General features: G+C 36.8%; 1 protein-coding gene across 3 annotated transcripts; it reads right to left on the bottom strand.

Annotated features, from left to right (window-relative positions):
* Window positions 1-1031: 1031 nt before the first annotated feature.
* On the bottom strand, window positions 1032-17077 carry LOC134750953 (zinc finger protein 431-like). Of its 3 annotated transcripts, none has more exons than XM_063686237.1 (5): window positions 16968-17077; window positions 16176-16506; window positions 4346-5224; window positions 2457-3734; window positions 1032-1400 (listed from the first exon to the last, which is right to left on the bottom strand). In XM_063686237.1, the coding sequence occupies exons 2-5, from the start codon at window positions 16486-16488 to the stop codon at window positions 1354-1356; spliced, it is 2517 nt and encodes an 838-aa protein (XP_063542307.1). In that variant the 5' UTR covers window positions 16489-16506; window positions 16968-17077; the 3' UTR covers window positions 1032-1353. The 3 variants fall into 3 exon arrangements, with proteins under 3 accessions (XP_063542307.1, XP_063542306.1, XP_063542308.1); XM_063686236.1 differs by having other exon boundaries at window positions 16965-17062; XM_063686238.1 differs by lacking the exon at window positions 16968-17077 and having other exon boundaries at window positions 16176-16805.
* Between the last annotated feature and the right edge of the window lie 233 nt (window positions 17078-17310).

Raw genomic sequence — 17310 nt, 5'->3', positions numbered from 1 at the left:
CCGCAACCTCCGCAGTCCGTGCGTTGCTCTTAACCAATTGACAATTACTTGATTGAAATTGACGCACGGGTTGCGGGTTCAAGGAGCGAATTTTTTTTCAATTTTTTCCTTTAATATACAATTTGCCATATAAGAAATGTATTTTTCACCACACCAGTTGGCTCTCTTTATTTTTAAAAACCGAAGAGAAAGGTACATTTTATCCACAGGAGTGGCAAAGTAATTTGATGCAAATTTTGAAACTGGTGGGTTTAATGATTTTAAATGATAAAGATGTATTCCCCGCCATACACGAAGCAGGGACAAATGGGAATGATTTATATGAAGCGCCTATTCCCATCTGTGCCCAGCGGGGACAAATGGAAATACAAAATGATAAAAACCTAGTAGCGATTAGTTTGTGTAACCCTCGTCTGGAAACCTTGGCACCGCTCAAAATTGACCGCCTTTGCTGCGCTCAAGATTACACTTTTCGAATCACTCGCTACGCTGCAGATACATTTTGGAATCATTCGCTAGCCCGAGATTGCTTGTAAACATAGATATAACTCCGTAATAGATAGATAGTCCAAGGAAAAACGCATTTAACTGATTTGCATGACCGAAGTAATCCCACAAACCAAATAAAGTTTTGCACGGACCACAAAAAAACGTGCCCCGAAAATCAAGAAAATTTGATTCTCGATCAGATGGCGCCACTAGATATATGATCTCGTATAGATGGCGTTGACGGTTTCGTTTATTTTACAATTTTAATGCAAATCAGTGAAAGAATATGAGCCAAAATCATATAAAAATAATGCAGTAAAAAAAAAATCATTTATCCATATATAAATACATTTTTGATATTTTTATTTTTAGTTTTAATTGTGTGTCGATAGATGGCAGTGAATTTACTGTGGCTACAAAATTTACTATGACAGTACCGCTCTATCCTATTATATCCTCTTTCTAACTATTATTTGTTTTATCTTTATAATGGGTAAACAAAAAAAACACAAATTCAGTATGAAAAAGACTGTTTATTTTTATTAAAAAAAAAACGGACAAGTGCGAGTTGGACTCGCCCACTGAGGGTTCCGTACTTTTTAGTATTTGTTGTTATAGCGGCATACACACACACACACACACAACACAGACACAGGGTTTCCTAGCTCAGGACACAGGGCCGTGATTTATTGTATACTCAAATTTGCACAATAAACTTTTTTGATATTTTTTTTCATACATCATCTGTGAAAATTTCAACTGTCTAGCTATCACAGTTCATGAGATACAGCCTGGTGACAGACAGACGGGTCAATAGGGTCCCGTTTTTACCCCTTGGGTACGGAACCCAAACAACATTAAGAATTAATTATTTGTTGCACTAGATCTAGTGGTGGCGCCGGCTGCCGAATCTGTAATAAATAATGTACATTAATAAAACATTCAAAAAGAATCATCGAATTACTCAATACTTCGTACAACCTATTATTGACGGAGCATTAGCGAGGGTCTACGTTTCAGCTCAAAAATGCTTTCGTATGTCTGGATGTTCTCCTCTGGGGGTCGCATTTCTCAGCTGATTCTGATGAAATTTTGTGAGCAGGTTCGGTAGTTAGATATAGTTTTGTGAGCAGGTTCGGTAGTTAGATATAATTTTGTGAGCAGGTTCGGTAGTTAGATATAATTGTTGTCGTTTCGTGTTTGGAAAAAAATCAAAATGGCGGGAACTGGCATAAAGGACTTACGATGAGCGACGAAAATAGTTATTTGTGAGAGAGAAAAGTTGGTTTTTCTTGCGAGTGTTTATTTTGAGTCCCGAGAAAGCGAAAGATTCTAAGGTTGAATCTTGAGCGTAGCGAGGGACTCAAAAACACGAGATGTAAAATAACTTTGCTCTCGTTTTGTAGTCTCAGTAGTGAGAACATATTAAAGGTTAAAATGTATTTCGAATTACACAGAATGATAAAATAAAAATATATATAATAGAAGTATGAAATGGCAGTGGCCTTCGCTAAATTAAAAAGCTACTTTGTTTCACTCCAGGGAGTGACGAAAGTAGGCTTGTTCGAGCTGCTGAGGTGAAAAAGTATTTTTAATTTTCTAGTTTTATTAGGCTTATCGCGTGGTCTACTGCTCAGAGCCACAAGTAATCTGTGTCCATACATTAATAACGATTTATGATTTACAAACGTGGTTCACTTAGAACGCAAAAATTTATTAGCAAAGCCGTATTTTTGTTTTAATTCATACGGATTTCCGAAAAGTCTGATTCATTTTTGTTTTGTATCGGTGTTGTCAGTATTCTTTATTTGTGCCATTTTCAACAAAAGGGTACTTATTGTCGCTTGTCAATAAGGCGCTATTTCCATATAGCTTCAATTAGATATCAACCTTATCGACAAGCGACAATGTGGTACCTTTTGGTTGAAAACGTCACATTTACTCGACTGGTGATATTTTTCTCTTACCTTCCTGTGTTGATAGATGGTTGCTTAAACTGTCTCCGGTATGAGTCTCCTGGATATGCTCGTTAAGCTTCTCATCATGTATCCTTTCATGGTTTTGAAGTTGAAACTGATGCATACAAGTAAAACTACATTTTTCACATTTGAAACGTTCGGCAGCATGTCTCACTTCATGTTGTCTCAGGTTATGTTTTCTTAAAGTTGTATAATCGCATGTGCTACAATTATAAATTTCCTCACCAGTGTGTGTCGCTTGATGTAGTTGAAAATTCTTATTATTGCTGGTAACAAAATTACATTCCTCACACTTAAAAGGTTGGTCTCTGTTATGTATTACTTTATTATGATTTATTAGATCATCTTTATTAGCACAAGCGAAGTTACATTGGCTACACTTATAAGGTTTTACATTGATATGTGAAGCTTCGTGGAGTTTTAAAAAGTTTATTTTCGTACTGGCATAGCTACATTGGCCGCATTTGAAACGTTTGACAGCGTGCCTCGCTTCATGTTGTGTTAAGTTATTTTTCCTTAAAGTAGTATAATCGCATGTGGTACATTTGTAAATGTCCTCACCAGTGTGGGTGGCTTGATGCAGTTGCATATTCTTATTATTGCTGGTAACAAAATTACATTCCCCACACTTAAAAGGTTGGTCTTTGTTATGTATTACTTTATTATGATTTATTAGATCATCTTTATTAGCACAAGCGAAGTTACATTGGCTACACTTATAAGGTTTTACATTGATATGTGAAGCTTTGTGGAGTTTTAAGAAGTTTATTTGTGTACCGGCATAGCTACATTGGTCGCATTTGAAGGGTTTTTCACCAGTGTGTTTCCGTTCGTGTACAAGCCAACTAACTTCCTCTAAGAAAGCATCACTGCAATAGCTGCATTTGTATGTCTTTTCCCTAGTATCGTTCTTTTCAAGCTCTTGCAAATTCTTTTGAGGGTTGCCAGGTTTGACGGTGTGTACTAATTTATGTTTTAGCAAATCATCTTGTTGGGTACAGGCAAAACTACATTGGTTACATTTATAAAGTTTTACATCATGTAGTAAATTACTTTTGCTTGTACCAGCATAAATTCGTCCACATTTGAATGTCTCCACAGTGCGATGCCTTTTTTGGACTCCTAAAGTACTTTTGTTGGTAGATTTCTCATCACAATGTTTCTTTGCGTGACTTACTAAGCAGACCAGATTTACAGTTTCATATTCACAGTTAGCACATTTAAAGATTTTTGGTTTTCCATTTGATTTCTTCTTTGGAGATTGCCCTGCAACAGAAAAAATTGTGTACACAGTGAACGCCGCTTTTATTTTGCATACTAAAATCGCCCACAATGTGACCGGCGCGGCAGCGAAAGACTTAAAAATTATAGATAACTAGATTAGTACATTATTGTCGAGGCTCGGAAGTAGCTACCTGCTGGCTGAGGATTCGTTTTAAACAGACGAATTGGGAGCCCGTTTAATTGAATCCGAAGCCAGCAAGTAGCCTTTCCAGCCGAGTCATATATAGTGCTTTTCTCTAAAATGGTGCGAGAAATATAAATATAACGGAAACATTTTACAAAAGCAACGTTCCAATGTATATATTTTTACAGAAAAAAGGAAAAAACAGATGATTGTTTTAATTCATATGGATTTCCGCAAAGTAATGCCTGCATGATTCTATTTTTTTTTTGTATGGGGGTTTGGGGATTGTCAGTATTCTTTATATGTGACGTTTCCAACCAAAAGGTACCACATTGTTGCTTGTCGATAAGGTTGATTTCTAATTGAAGCTATATGGAAATATCACCTTAGTGACAAGCGACAATAAGTACCCTTTTGGTTGAAAATGGCACATCTACTAGACTCCTATAAGTATAGTTTCTTTCCTTACCTTCCTGTGTTGATGGATGGTCGCTTAAACTGTCTCGAGCATTAGTATCCTGGATATGCTCATTAAGCTTCTCATCAGTGTGTATCCTTTCATGTTTTTTTAGTTCAAACTGATGATCACAACCAAAACTACATTTTTCACATTTGTAACGTTTGTCAGCATGTCTCGCTTCATGTATTATTAGGTTATATTTCCTTAAAGTAGTAAAATCGCATGTGCTACATTTGTAAGTCTCCGCACCAGTGTGAGTCGCTTGGTGCAGTTGCAAATTCCTATTACTGTTGGTAACAAAACTACATTCCCCACACTTAAAAGGTTGGTCATCAGTGTGTATTACTTTATGATTTAATAGATCATCTTTTTTGCCACAAGCAAAGTCACATTGGCTACATTGATAAGGTTTGACTACATTGCTATGTGAAGCTTTGTGGCGTAGTAAAAAGCTTAACTGTGTACCAGCATAGCTGCATTGGTCGCATTTGAAGGGCTTTTCACCAGTGTGTTTCCGTTCATGTCTTTGCAAACTTGCTTCTTCTATGAAAGCATCACTGCAATAACTGCATTTGTATACCCTTTCTTTAGCATATTTCCTTTCCTTTTCAAGCACTTGCAAATTCTTTTGAGGGTTGACGGTGTGTACAATTTTATGTTTTAGCAAATCATCTTGTTGGGTACAGGCAAAACTACATTGGTTACACTTATAAAGTTTCACATCATGTAGTAAATTACTTTTGCCTATACCAGCATAAATTCGTTCACATTTTAATTTCTCTACAGTGCGATGCCTTTTTTGGACTCCTAAAGTTTTTTTTTTACTAGATTTCTCATCACATTTCAACTTTTTTGGTTTTCCACTTGATTTTTTCTTTAGAGATTGCCCTGCAACAGATAAACTAGTGTTAAGCCGGGTATTTATTAGGCAACATTTCGCCGCTATACTTACTCAACCTCGTATCTGCAACACTCATTTGATGACAAGAACACCCGTACTCCGAATGAAAGAAGCGACATTTCCATCTAATGATTGTTGCAGATATGAGGTTGAGTAAGTATAGCGACGATTTGTTAATAAACACTGTTTAAGCACTAGACTTATATTGACCGGGATATAGACCGTGATTACCTTTTGTATTATTTGTGAGCTCCCGATATTTCGACGATTTTCTATATCCCGGTCAATATAAGTCTAGTGAAACTAACCGTGAATAATTCAAAACTCTAATTGTTTAAGCACTGTTTATAAACAGTGTTGCACAATGTTTCATTATCTCTGTAAACATGTTTATAAACTAGAATGATGAAACATTGTTGCGTAAACATGTTGCTGTGTTCCCAATTAGGAGGAGAGCAAGACAAAACATTCAGTTTTTAAATAAAAGTTGTCAAGTGTACGGAGGCAGAATCCGGCAATAAAACGGATCCTGCAAAATGTGTCATCCGATTATGCGACTACAAATCAGCCTGGTCGTTCGGCAAAATGCTGGATCCGATTCAGTGGCAACAATATTTTAATACTTGCATTCACACAAGCTCGGATCAAGAATCCTGCAACCAGATCCTGATTATAAACCGGGCGGCCATGTTAACACTATCCGGTTTTACAGGATCCGATAGTTAGTAGATCCTACAAAACTTGACGCCGACTTAGAGAACTACAAGTTTGCCAATATATGTTAATTTAGATTTGTGTACTATGTGTATGAAATGTCTATTGGTTTCACAGTGCTTTGGATCACTGTTATGCTGTGAAATGTAATGAATAAAAAATAATAAAAAATAAAAAAATCTGTGTGTTTCTGTTTGTTGTAGGTTCCCAGCCTATCCTTCCACAAGTTCAAAATTTAACTGAACATTCTCGTCTCACAAGTCGAAAGTCTACACACCTCGACATTGGCAGAATCCACCTTGCTAAACTTAGCAAGTAGTAAAGCCAGGGACATAGACCTGTACCAATAACTTCTGAGGTTATAAGAATATTAATGTTGCTTATTTTTTATATATAGTTTCCAGACCATATACTAAACCTAAAAATAATATTTTGTGTCATCCTAGGTATTTGCTTAGGTAGAAATTTAGGTATTTCTTTTTTCAATCAGCATTCTGTAAAAAAAATATTCGAGACGAAATTCTTTGTTTCCCTGTAAAGGCAAAGTGGCTTCCGACGTACACACGCATTTTGTGTCATTTTCATCCACGGGTATAATGGCATTTAATAAATACCTAATATTGATCCTAAAACGCTGAAAAAAATATTAGAGTCGGTAAGTGAAGTGTTGTACTTTACAGAACATTGTTATATGTTATTCAAACAAATCTGTGTCAAATTCATCCACCGCTTTTATTAAAAAAAAAATTTTTTCTAATTAACACCCTGTATCTGCCACAAAAAAAAATTCATGTTATTAAGTTTACGTCTACAATATTATAATACCACATTGAGACATCATTCATAATTTGGGTCATTTTGATCCACGGTTTTTTTACTATCTGGCAAAATAAAACTCAATTGAGCAAGAAGGGCGTGCGCGGGGAAGGGTACCTACGCGGGTGGGGTGCTTATTATACTTGCCGCAATATCAGCTGGCGACTGAGATCTTAATACTATCTCCTTTACCCTTGTTAAGACCAACCAAGAGATGGCATTATGAGCTGTCTCGCCACTTAGTTTTGCGATACAGTGTATTTATTTCATTCGTAGGCATAATTACATTGTCTTATCAATCTTACCGTAGTAGGTATATAAATATAATTAAAAATAAACTGTAGGCTGCACTCCTCATACTGACCAACATTTGTGACGTTCCTAATCAAAAGGTACCACTTTCTCTGACAGGTTATTTGTATAAAGATATAATCAAATTTCGTCTTTATGGTAAACGACAAAGTGGTACCTACCTTTTGATTGAGAATGTCACAACAGCGACTTAAAAATTACTTTTGTTTCGATTTTTAGTACTAGACTTTTTAAGTTTATTTTAAGACGCAATTTATTGTGATTTTTGTTATGTTTAAGCGTGGCAAGCAACATTAATTACATTGATGATGATGTTCATTAAATACAATATTTTTTCATACTATACTGAACTGTCACCCTATACATGAGAATGAACAGCGCCCTCTTGACAATGATCATATATTACTGGTCAGGCTTTAATATGTGTCATAATTTAGTAAAGTCCCCTTTGTGGATTCTAAGTTTCCGAGTTACAGCAGTTTAGTGAAAGCGTTTTTTTTTTTTTTTTAAATATAAATTAAGGGTTGAATAAAGAGGAAAGAAAATTTGATTATTTTTGCGCTACGACGCACGGTTTAGGAGATACAGCCCTATAAAGTTTTTTTTATTGTTTTTTTCTTTTTTACATTGTGTTTTTTGTATATTACTTTGGGGTTTCATAAAGGGGAACGAAAATTTAATTATTTTTGCGCTACGACGCATGGTTTAGGAGATCAAGCCCTATAAAAAAAAAACTCTTTTTTTTTGCGTTTTTTTTGTATAAATTAATGGTTACATAAAGGGGACCGAAAAGTTGATTATTTTTGCGCTACGACGCACGGTTTAGGAGATACAGCCCTATATAGATTTTTTTCTTTTTCTTTTTTACGTTTCTAAATCTTAATTAAGGGCTTCTTAAGAGGAACGAAAATTTGATTATTTTTCGCTACCATGCACGGTTTAGGAGATACATCCCTAAAGTTTTTTTGTTGTTTTTTTTTCTTTTTTTTGTCATTGCGTTTTTTGTTATTACTTTGGGGTTTCATAAAAGGGAACGAAAATTTTATTATTTTTGCGCTACGACGCACGGTTTAGGAGATACAGCCCTAAAATGATTTTTTTCTCTTTCTTTTTTGCGTTTTTAAATCTTAATTAGGGGCTTCTTAAAGGGGAACGGATATTGATTATTTTTGCGCTACGATGCACGGTTTAGGAGATACAGCCCTATAAAGTTTTTTTGTTATTATTTTTTTCTTTCTTTTTCTTGTGTTTTTATATATTATTTAGGGGCTTCATAAAGGGGAACGAAAATTTTATTATTTTTGCGCTACAACGCATGGTTTAGGAGATACAGCCCTATAAAGATTTTTTTTTTTTAATTTTGCGTTTTTTTTTAAGTATAAATTATGGGTTGCATAAAGGAGAACGAAAATTTTATTGTTTTTGCGGTACCACGCACGGTTTAGGAGATACAGCTCTATAAAGTTTTTTTTCCTGGTTTTTTTTTGTTTTTTTTTAAGTATTAATTACGGGTTTCTGAAAGGGGTTTTTTAAATTATTTTTGCGCTACGACGCATGGTTTAAGAGATACAGCCCTATAAAGATTTTTTTATTGTTTTTTTTTTCTTTTTTACATTGTGTTTTTTGTATATTACTTTGGGGTTTCAAAAAGGGGAACGAAAATTTTATTATTTTTGCGGTACCACGCACGGTTTAGGAGATACAGCTCTATAAAGTTTTTTTTCCTGGTTTTTTTTTGTTTTTTTTTTAAAGTATTAATTACGGGTTTCTTAAAGGGGTTTTTTAAATTATTTTTGCGCTACGACGCATGGTTTAAGACATACAGCCCTATAATGTTTTTTTTTTAATTTTGCGTTTTTTTTTAAATATAAATTATGGGTTGCATAAAGGGGAAAGAAAATTTTATTATTTTTGCGCTACGACGCATGGTTTAGGAGATACAGCCCTATAAAGATTTTTTTTTAAAATTTTGCGTTTTTTTTAAATATAAATTATGGGTTGCATAAAGGGGAACGAAAATTTTATTGTTTTTGCGGTACCACACACGGTTTAGGAGATACAGCTCTATAAAGTTTTTTTTCCTGGTTATTTTTGGTTTTTTTTTTTAAGTATTAATTACGGGTTTCTTAAAGGGGTTTTTTTAAATTATTTTTGCGCTACGACGCATGGTTTAAGAGATACAGCCCTATAATTTTTTTTTTTTAAATTTTGCGTTTTTTTTTTAAATATAAATTATGGGTTGCATAAAGGGGAACGAAAATTTTATTATTTTTGCGCCACCACGTACGGTTTAGGAGATATTATATTCGTTCAAAATTTCGCGCCGACCTCGAAATTCGAATAAATATGATGAACAAACCGACCAAAACAAACAATGCGCTGTCGCCATTCCGTGCGCTAGCGACTGGTCGCTGCATGCATCACTCCCGCCCGCTCCACTGACCCCCATCCCCACCGCATCATCTATCCATCACGCCGCGTGAGTGAAGTGAAAGAACGAACGCTGGCTCACTCACTTCATTGCAGTGCTTGGCTTGACTAGTTTTTTTATGTGATAGTCAGCAAACGAGCAGACGAGCCGGCTGATGGGAAGCAGTCATCGTCGCCCATGGACATAAGCAACAACACAGGAGCCCTTAAGCATTGCCGACCCTTGAGAACCCTAAATACCCGCTTCTTGAAGAATCCCATGTCGAAGCGCAAAGGAAATACCTCAGGAGGCAACTCATTCCACATTTTGCACGTTCTGGGAAGAAACGAGCGAGATGCCCGCTTATTCTTGGTGTGCCATGTGTCTAAGAAGTGAGGATGAGTTTTGCTCCTTTGGCGGGAGGTGCGTGCGGTGATAGAAACGAGACGATGACACCAGATCAAAAAGTTCTTCGGAACATTCCCCATTGTACAGTAAGTTCGGGATCGCCGACAATACGAACTGCCCGCCGTTGGATGGAGTCAAGGGGAAGGAGCTGGTATTGTGGAGCGCCAGACCAGTGATGAGATGAGAACAGTACTCCATATGAGGTCGAACCTGCACTTTATATAACAAAAGTCGGTGACCCGGTGTGAAGTACTGTTTGGCTCTGTTTTTTGGAGGCCAGTTTGGCTTTTTGTTCCAGATGACTACGAAACTGGACTTCGTTCGTAATGTCGACACCAAGTATCGCGATACTTTTAGCGGTGGTAAGGGGAATGCCCTGAAACTTTGGCGCCGTGACAAATGGGTTTTTTTTTGGCGGAAAACGCGCAGACTTGTGTCTTACTAGGGTTGAACTGGACGAGGTTACGTCTACCCCATTCGGAGACCTATTCAAGGGACGTCTCGATCTCAGACACAAGTCGCATCCTGCACTCCGACACCTGCTCAGGGGGGGGCGTTTGCACGACCTGTATAACAGCTATCACCAGTGCTGTCATCCGCATAGCAATGAATATTGTTAGTAAATAACATATCATTGATATGCAGAACGAACAGGGTAGGCGATATTGTATTGGGAACAAAAAAAAATGTTTCCTTAGCTTGCAGGGTTGGCGCGGTCACTTTTAAGCATTCCAGCTACAAGTACACCCAGTGAAAGGGTGTTTTCTGTAGCTGGGATGGTTTTGACTGCTAAGCGATCGCGCTTAAATCCGGCAAAGGTGAACAAAATATTTTTTATTCACGATAATTACAACCACTGTAGCTGTACTGTAAACAATTTTTAGTCAGTGATTGATGGAGATAAGAAATAAATGTTTATTCCTAGCATAGTTATGTTTTTTTTTAATTATTCCTCCTAAAAAATGTCCTCACGCCGGTGACGCCGCGCCGCGCCGGGTTCAAAACCCAGCGCGCCGCCGCCGGGTTTTTTGGCTGCGGCGTGGATCTCTAATATATAGCTATAATAGCTCTATAAAGTTTTTTTTCCTGGTTTTTTTTTAAGTTTTAATTAAGGGTTTCTTAAAGGGGAACGAAAATTTGATTATTTTTGTGCTACGATGCACGGTTTAGGAGATGCAGCCTTATAAAGATTTTTTTTGTTGTTTTTTTTTTCATTGTGTTTTTTGTATATTATTTTGGGGTTCCGTAAAGGGGAACGAAAATTTTGTTCTTTTTGCGCTACCACGCACGGTTTAGGAGATATAGCTCTATAAAGATTTTTTCCTGTTTTTTTTTTGTTTTTTTTTAAAGTATTAATTAAGGGATCCTTAAAGGGGAACGAAAAATTGATTATTTTTGCGCTACGATGCACGATTTAGGATATGCAGCCCTATAAAGATTTTTTTTTGTTTTTTTTTCATTGGGTTTTTTTGTATATTACTTTGGGGTTCCGTAAAGGGGAACGAAAATTTTATTATTTTTGCGCTACGACGCACGGTTTAGGAGATACAGCCCTAAAATGATTTTTTTTTTCCACTTTTTCTTTTTTGCGTTTTTCAATCTTAATTAGGGGTTTCTTAAAGGGATTTTTTTTAATTATTTTTGCGCTACGATGCACGGTGTAGGAGATACAGCCCTATAAAGTTTTTTTGTTATTTTTTTTCTTTTTTTTCATTGTGTTTTTAGTATATTACTTTGGGGCTTCATAAAGGGGAACGAAATTTTTATTATTTTTGCGCCACCACGCACGGTTTAGGAGATATTATATCTATATATATAGCTATAATAGCTCTATAGTTTTTTTCCTGTTTTTTTTAAAGTTTTAATTAAGGATTTCTTAAGGGGAACGAAAATTTGATTATTTTTGTGCTACGATGCACGGTTTAGGAGATGCAGCCCTATAAAGATTTTTTCCTCTTTTTTTTTCTTTTTTGCGTTTTTAAATCTTAATTAGGGGCTTCTTAAAGGGGAGCGAAAATTTGATTATTTTTGCGCTACGATGCACGATATAGGAGATACAGCTAATACAGCCCTATAAAGATTTTGTTTCTTTTTTTTTTCATTGTATTTTTCATGTATTACTTTTGGGTTACATAAAGGGGAACGGAAATTTTATTATTTTTGCGCTACGACGCATGGTTTAGGAGATACCGTCCTATATATTTTTTTACAATGCATGTGCTCGAAAAGTGCGTTTCCTACGGAGCCATATCGTGCGGAAAGTACTGCTTTTCCGCACTAGTGCTTTTTGTTTTCAATTTTTTTTTACAGTACATATGGTGCTACTTTCTCGCACTAGTGCGGAAAAGAGCACTTACCGTGCATATGTCGAAAGTTTAAAGGGCCATATGTACTGTAAAACGTACGATACACGTGCGAATAGGTAATTCGCAACTCGTGTCGATTTAAAACACTCCTTTTAATAATTAAACTTATTTGCCATGACATGTTTTTTTATTTACTCGCACAATGCATAGTAAAACATTGTATGATACACGTGCGTAAAGATGATTTCCGCACTTGTTGCATAAATAGCAATTTTTTTTATCAAAGAATGAAAGAAAGTCACGGTATTAATAACCAAATTTTACTTTAGTGGTACCTTTTCCCTATCACTGTCACAAATGTATGTGGCGTTCACGTAAACGCGATATTTTTAAGATTTCCCTGCGCAATGTTGCCAGCTCGCTCGCAAATCAAACATGTACTTACAGTTCTTTTGCATAATGGTGACATTGTACAATATCTATGAGTTTTAAATAGGTAAAAGATAATTCGACGCATTCTTTGCTTGCTTGTTGCTTGTTGTTGTGTTGTTTGCGTAACTTCTTTGAATAAGTTGCGTTAATTTGGCGCACAGGCGAAGTAAACATGCGTTGCGTACGGCAAGGTCACGCCGCGGCCCCACCCTGCACGGCCTCCGTTGCCCATTCAGACCGCCCGCTAGCTTCGTTTGAACGCAAATAATATTTTTGTAATATTTGTTTATGCAGTGGATGAAAGTGACACAAATTCATACATCTTATTTATCCCGCATTTCAAATTAATAAGATGTAAACTCTAATATCTTTAATATTCTTTTGTAACGGTGACAGCCTGTTACAACAAAATCATCAAATATCTTATGAAGCTATGCCTTAATAAGACACAAAATTATTTAATGGACCTATTTAAACGATTAAATTCGACCTAAGTAATTTTTTTTAACTCTAATTTTTTTTTGTGTCTTTTAGAATATTATGACATAGTATCAGATTGCAGTGGACGTAATTGACACAAACTATGTTTTCACACTAAAAACACTATCCTAAATGCAACACAGTTACATGTTTTCTCTCGAATATTTTTTTCTCCAAGATAATTCCAAATAAAAAATAATTACCACAAAATAACAAATTACTAGAAAAGCAAATTATATATATGACACAAAACAAAATGTAAGATTTACATCTTAACAAAGTATTCATAAGCGAAAACAGAATTGACTTTAATATTTTTATAACCTAGGGGTCAAAATATAGCCAGCGGTACAGGTCTAACAGGGACTCGTGGAGAAATATGGGAGAGGCCTATGCCAAGAGCAACCAGACAAGACGTCTGCGGAGAAAGGCTAGCAGTAAGCAGTAGTAAGCCATAAATAGGAAAAAAAAAAGTTTGCCAATGGTGTGTTGACCTGCAGTGAATATGACCGTACATTCAGTGCAAAAATGGGCTATGTCAACCACCTGAGAGTTACAATCATCACTCACAAGCCAATACAATATGTTCTTGTCCAAAACAGGACAGGGAGGATTCTTAACCTTTTAAGCTATTACCAAAATATAAGTGAAAAATGGGACCTTCAAACCCCGCCTCCCCCCGGCTCAAGGACTACGGCCGGGGACTTTTGATATGACGAAATGACGTTTGTTCGATATGACGAAAGCCTACGAAAAAGTAAAATTCAGTATATTACTCGATAAATTATACGGAATTGGAGTGCGAGGAATTACTCATAAGTGGTTCAAATCATATTTAAGCAACCGAAAGCAATACGTCGATATCGAACACACAAATAACCAATCAAGGGAAATTAGCACCATCAGGTCAGATGTCCAGCCCGTGTCTGACTCTATTCCGCAGGGAAGCGTGATTGGCTGCCTGCTGTTCATTATTTACATAAACTTCTTCTTCGTCTTTGCCTTTATCCCATTATTTGGGGTCGGCTCTCCTCGTTCTCATGCGCCAGGACCGTCTGTCCTGGGTTGTCTGTGGATTTAATTGGGCTCGTTCTAAATCCTTTGACACGGTGGACCACCAAGTAGCAGGCCGGCGCCCTGGTCCTCTTTGGTTTCCTGAAGGGCCAGTGCCTTTTCCACGACATGGTCATCGCCACGCCTCATAATATGTCCATACCACCTCAGCCTCTGTTCGGAGAGTTTCTCAGTGATGGGCGCTATTTTGAAACTTCCTCTGATGTGCTCGTTACACCATTTACATAAACGACCTTCCAAAATCACTGAATGAAAAATGCGTAATGTTTGCGGATGATTTCTCATTGCTACTATCAATCTATCTTTGCTACTATCATGCACTTGTAATACAAATCTCAATGACAAACTATCGGAAGTTGTAACAAGCATCGTAAACTGGACAAATGACCACAATCTAGAAATTAATTTTTCAAAAACAAAACTTATGCAATTCAGGCCTCACCAAAAACAAGAGCTAGACATAAATTTTGAATTCCAAAATAACATAACAAAATAGAATGCGTGCCCTCCTTCCCACTTCTCGGCATAACGATCGACTCTCACTTGAATTGGAAAGACCACATAGAAAAAATTAAAACCAAACTTAGCCAATTTATTTACGCCTTGGGACAATTAAAAAAAGACCACACTTACAAACAGCCCTAACAGCAATAATTTTATGGGGAAACAGTACAAACGCAGATTTACTAATTTTACAAAAAAAAATGCATCCCTATCTTAGCAAATATTACACTACCCGATAGTAGTAAGCCACACTTTAGAAATCTTGGAATTCTCACGGTACCTTGCATATATATTTTCGAATTGTGTAAATTTGTAAAAGCGCACCCTGATTTATATTCGAAACTTGGAGATATGCCCCGACGATTCGAATTTCGCTTCAAAAATAATTTGACACAAACCTCCTCAAAATTAGTTATTTATAAAAATGGTCCCTTTACAATCTTAACATGAAAAAGATCATAATGGACTCCTGCATTCTTCCAAGTTTGACATATGCATGCCAAACATGGGTTTACACGGAAAGAGCAAAGAACAAAATTCTATCTTGCCAGCATGCAATGGAAAGAAGTATTTTAAATTTAAGAAGAATACAAAAAACAAGATATATAGACATCTGCAAGAGAACAAAGATAACAGATGCCCTGCAGTTTAGTCTGAAACAAAAGTGGAGGTGGGCAGGTCATGTAGCAAGATATCAGGATCAAAGGTGGACAAATCTTGTAACAAAATGGCCAGGCCCAGCTGGAAAGAGAAGAGCGGGAAGGCAAAGAAAAAGATGGGCAGATGACATTGTACAGGCTGCGGGAAAAAATGGATGGATGTTGCCACCGACAAAGAGAGGTGGAGACAGATGGAGGAGGCTTATACCCTTGGGGACCACTAATGTGGGATAAAGCTAAATAATAATAATAATAAAAAAATGGTCCCTACCCGATGTCAATTAGAATTTTTAATAAGCTACCTAACCATGTTAAAAATGAGCTAAATAATAATAAGTTTCTAAAGAATTTAAAGGCATTCCTCATAGACAAAGCATTCTACTCTGTAAATGAATATCTGGACTCCTGCGATAATGCTTAATATTTACTCGTGTTGTCCTCTCTGCCACCCTTATATGTATACGGCAGGCCATTACATGTAAACATAAGTATTTAATAATTTAAGTAGTTGATTAGTTTGTAATTTTATTGCAGTGCCCTTACAGGGTTGTGTTGAAACATAATAATAATCTTAAGATCTTTTTGTACACACAAAGCAATGATTAAATGAGTATGAGTATGAGTATATGTTCACCTAACTAGTCCAAACAAAGTTACAGAGTCAAAAATTGTGTTCCAAGCAAATTATACCTTCTTGTTTCTTGGCCTACTGTGACGGATTAATCCGTCTTTGGCGTTGGACCTGCGGTTCGGATATATCTGTTGTTGGCGTCAAAAAGGTTAATTAAACATTTCTATATACAAATTGCAAGAACTGACTGACCTTGGGAAGCAACGATGTGCTTCTCCACCGCTGGCTCGGGACCGCGCACAGGATCAAGTACCAGCTCATTATTCTCGAGATGCCCGGCATACAGTCCCTCCGCCGCCGCTTCATCTGTCTTTGAGGGCTCCCGTTTTACACACACATCTTTCAACTCCATTTCAAAAGACACTCTCTCGAAAAATGGCTCGTCCTTTACACACGACGGCTCAGTTTTAATAGACACATCGCACAAGGGCCCGTCTTGTACATACTCCTCAGTGGGTTCAGCCTTCACGAAAACTTCCTCCGTGTCTTGCAACGTTGACTCCATCGTCAACTATCAACTGTCCTATATATAAATAAATAAAAAGCCTTTATTACTGACTTATTTTTTTTACAATAAAAAAACATCTTTATATATATATATGTTTCACTTATTCTAATTTGTGTTTCTGACATCCGGGACGTTTTCATTGTCAGTCTGCCCTTTGGCAAAGGCCTCCCCTAGTCTGTCCTATATATCGTCACGCAAATAGACGCTTTCAGAACATTAAATTAAGGGAGAGGTATTTATGATTAGTATTGTGCTTTAAATCATTTTACGGTTTAGACTCACTTGTTTTAGTCACTCGCGCGACATGTTTCGGAGAGCCTAGGTCTCCTTTCTCAAGCACTAATAGTGCGAGCAGCGTTCACGACGACCGTGTGTTGCGTACTCTGCGTACTCCGAAACATGTCGCGCGAGTGACTAAAGACTAAAACAAGTGAGTCTAAACCGTAAAATGATTTAATGTTAGTATGTCTCACAACAGTTTAAACTCGATTAGTATTGTGCTGTTTACAGCATCAAATTATAATTATTAATTCGATTTCTTGTTGAGGGCTCGGTGGTTCACGCATGACGCATGATGCCTTATGAGGCTTATGACAGTGACAGACAATCACAGCCGTACACGTTTGTTAAGGCCTCTACAGACCTTGCCACAAATGTCATAGGATTTAAGGGTTCTATACGTTATAAGATTTTGGCTTCAGTATTTTTGACCACGCCCCCTCAACATGACATGAGTGGTTTGCTTCACGTCATTTTCTAGTTTCGACTGCCGCGCATATTCCAACGGCGCATAATCGCGTTTGACTGGCAAAAATGTGA

The sequence above is a fragment of the Cydia strobilella genome, chromosome 21, assembly GCF_947568885.1.
Source record: "Cydia strobilella chromosome 21, ilCydStro3.1, whole genome shotgun sequence".
NCBI lineage: Eukaryota > Metazoa > Arthropoda > Insecta > Lepidoptera > Tortricidae > Cydia > Cydia strobilella.
Note: the sequence above shows the minus strand (reverse complement) of the source record. Positions and strands in the feature narration are given on the sequence as shown.

What these genes read in the sequence shown, in the direction of transcription:
- LOC134750953 (XM_063686237.1), bottom strand. Translation starts at nt 16,488, where the DNA reads ATGGAGTCAACGTTGCAAGACACGGAGGAAGTTTTCGTGAAGGCTGAA. An exon ending in CCATCCATCAACACAGGAAG is followed by an intron (nt 3,735 to 4,345) that starts GTAAGGAAAGAA and finishes TTTCTGTTGCAG; the next exon opens with GGCAATCTCCAAAGAAGAAA. An exon ending in CCATCTATCAACACAGGAAG is followed by an intron (nt 1,401 to 2,456) that starts GTAAGAGAAAAA and finishes TATTTATTACAG; the next exon opens with ATTCGGCAGCCGGCGCCACC.